At 33.3% G+C, this 3419-nt stretch overlaps 1 protein-coding gene across 1 annotated transcript; it reads right to left on the bottom strand.

The window, feature by feature from the left end:
* Positions 1–302: 302 nt before the first annotated feature.
* LOC147985768 (replication protein A 70 kDa DNA-binding subunit B-like) lies at positions 303–3198 on the bottom strand. Its single transcript, XM_087541734.1, has 11 exons — positions 3058–3198; positions 2707–2974; positions 2474–2576; positions 2256–2371; positions 2102–2180; positions 1889–2027; positions 1603–1760; positions 1233–1527; positions 1052–1123; positions 883–972; positions 303–371 (listed from the first exon to the last, which is right to left on the bottom strand). The coding sequence occupies exons 1-11, from the start codon at positions 3196–3198 to the stop codon at positions 303–305; spliced, it is 1530 nt and encodes a 509-aa protein (XP_087397860.1).
* Between the last annotated feature and the right edge of the window lie 221 nt (positions 3199–3419).

The raw sequence follows: 3419 nt of genomic DNA, 5'->3' as shown, positions 1-3419 counted from the left end.
TCTGGCCCAAATACATTTTGTCTGCAAAATAATTTTGGTCGGATCTTTTGAGGGTTAGTGAGAAAAAAATAATCTTAATTCTGTGAGTCCCCATCCATATGCTTGTTCGTGATGTAATAATATACGCCCCAGATAAAAGCTCAATCCATCTTTCTGTCATTTTAAATTTCATTGTGGCTTCATATGGAACAATTCGCAGTCGATAATTTTGATTACTTTTTTCATAGTATTCCAGATGGATTTCCAACTCAATCTTTTCAAATACAGTTGAGCATTTTTGTTCTCATATATTCTAGGCCATGCTAGTACATTGTAGTTTTAGCAAATGTTGCAGGCACATTAGAGCTTTGACCAACCACACAAATGCAATTCTAAATTGATTAAGATCAAATGAATGTACTGGTCATTCTATCTTCTGAATAGTATACAATACTTGAATTGTTTGAAAACAAAATGTCATATTGTTCATACATGTTGATCATATATAAAAACATACTAAATATTCCAGTCCTCAAATACATTAAAATAATAAATATAGGATAAAGTACTGTCCCAAAAAATTTCTGGAAAAGGTCCTTCTTCTCTTGGATCTTGTTTGGTGTACTTGATCTTTGAGTTGACGATTACATCGTCTTGATGCTATTAGTCTTTTTGGTCAAACTTCGTGTCATCCTTGTGGAGCCTTCATGTTCAACTTTTGTCTTTTTGTTTTTTGCATGAACACTTCTGGTGCTTTTGGGCGCTGCCTTTTCTAATTTTTCAGATATACTATTTTCCACTTCTTCATCTTCCGAGTCTGATAATACAACACATCTTCGCCTCCTTTTCCCACCATCGACACTCGTTGATGATTTTTTGATGTTGATGCTCCTTCTCATGTACTGTACTCCCATTTCTTTTATCTTTTGGCTCCTCTTTCACTGGTACCAACTCACATATGTTTTTGCTAAGTTCACACTTGCTGATTTGTACCTGCAAAAATCACATAAATGGATGAATTAAGAGATGAATTTATGTAAAGAAAAGCTTGTACAGTGAAGTATTCAATCACCTTTTTGACTGGCTCATTCGGTTTCTTTGTTTCTCGTTTTAACATGTTGTCCACTTCATCATCCATCAAATCCTGTTGAGCACAATGGATCAAGAATTGTAAATATTTGCTTCAATAGTTCCATATAAAAGAGTATAATAATTGGTGTCTAAATAGATTTGATAGTTTAATAGACCATTACCTCTTCAGCTTTATCCTCTAAGTATTGCTTCTCAAGCTTCTCATCAGGCGCAAATATTTTCTTTACTGCATAGTTCTGCATGCCTAGAGTGAGGTTCTTATTGTTGAGTTTGAATCGAAAGATAAGTCTTTGTCCACATAATTCTTGTATAATCTTTGGGAGTTCTTCAAATTTTCCATCTAAGGAATCCAACAGGAATGAGACCGATGTATTGAGCATTCTTTCATCCTCTTCATCAAATAAAGTGCAACTTGTAGTAGCAGTGCGATCACTAATTTGAAGCTGAATACGATACCTAGAATCACATTTTATTAGTGTAACACATATGTGATAGTACATAATGATGGTCAAATCAAGAGAATATGCTTACCTAGGTGTTAAACCTTCTGGATATGTATCACAATTCTTGCAATAATAATTATGTGATTCTTTCGTAGCAATTTTGTTGCAAACATCACATGACATGTACCACCATTGAATATTTTCTTGTAACCGATTAATTGTAGCTATTGTTGTAAACATAAAGTCCTGAAAGTTGATGAAGAAAATATAGCTCTTTAAAGAATATGCGGTCACTCATACAAACATGTCAAATACATCTGTAGGTATTGGAGGCTTCTACAACATCATGTCTTAGAAGAGTTTTGATTCATTACCTCATCTGTTGGGTTATCATGCCTAATTCCAGTAAGTTCTTTTAAGGCTATCCTTCTATAAAACATTTGATCTTCTAGTGTCCCTAGAGTACTTTTATCTATCTCCATCATTTTTGGTAAAGTTTCTTCGATGGAGTGGCTATAAAAAAGTTAGTAAATGAAGATATATTATGAAATTCTATATGACCAGAACCTACAAATTGTGCTTAATACCTGCCACGAAGTTCCCAAGTCCCGGGTATATCTAGATTCGTATATAATCTTGTGGCGCTAGTTGACTTTAGGCACAAACCTATTTAATGAACAATAAATCAATTAGATTTATTATTTTGGTATGAAAAAGGACATGTAAACATATTCAACTTACGATTCAATTTTTGCACCATTGTTGAGGTAACAATAATAATTGTTTGATTGCCAATTACATCCTCACTTAAATGATGAGCTAATCTTCCCCATAATGATACTCTGATTCTATCACCCCTGAATAATTCATTCCAAAGTAATTAATGGTAATAATAATATAAGTGGAAGAAAACAACCTTTACCCTTTAGTGAAAAGTTGATACATTGATATACACTTACTTTGGCATTAGAATTTCAATCTGACGTACATCTGCAGGTGTTTTCTTCTTTATTATCCTTGATTCTATTGGCTTAATGTTGGTAAGTAACCCAGTGACATCCGCAAATTGGAAGATTAAAGACTTCAAAAATTAGAAAGTTATTCATTTGAGTTTATTAATACAACCACCAAGAAATGACATCAAATTTAAATTGTCCACTTGGAAGTAAGAATATGATTGTGAACATACCTTAGCATTGTTGGTCTTTTTCTAGATGTTCTTGTAGGGTATCTTTGCTAGCAAACTCAAAGTAGTAATCTGGAAAATTATCCGATGAACCTTTCATCTCCTTTAATTTTGTGTTGTATAAAAAAGTAATTTTAATTTCATTGCTGACTGGTCGATATTTTATCGAATCTACAACTTTAAAATTGCTAAAAGCATATATAGAACCCTCATTGATCTTTGCTCTGTAAGTGTCTATTAGATTCTTCCAAATAGTAGCATGAACTGTATGGCCCTTCAAAATTCAATGAAAGGAAAATCTTAGTAGTAATTTTGACAATAAAACGATCCCCATTGTTAATTATGTGAAGAAAATACCTGCTCATCCATCAAGATCATATCGATGCTTATAAGTTCATCAGTCGAAGCATTGATCGAGTCCCACATTGTCATTACTTTGGCTTTAATATTCCATGCATGTCCTCTTGTGGTTAACTCACTTAACTTCGTGTACGCCATAGAGATGTTGCCTTCAAAACAATTTTAGAAGGAGTGGTTCATATGGTAATGCAATAATGAAATTTGGTTAGAAAGAAGTGTTCTAACTGATGGTTAATGAATAGGAAAACATGGTGTTCATAAGGAGGCTGCAAAGACATGCAGGGATGAAAAGATGTAAACAAACCTCAAGATTGAAGCTATATATATTACCCAAACTTGATGTGTCTGTCGTTTCTTCT

The sequence above is a fragment of the Triticum urartu genome, chromosome 2A (genome assembly GCF_056163025.1).
Source record: "Triticum urartu cultivar PI428250 chromosome 2A, HENAU_Tu73, whole genome shotgun sequence".
Taxonomy (NCBI): domain Eukaryota; kingdom Viridiplantae; phylum Streptophyta; class Magnoliopsida; order Poales; family Poaceae; genus Triticum; species Triticum urartu.
Note: the sequence above shows the minus strand (reverse complement) of the source record. Positions and strands in the feature narration are given on the sequence as shown.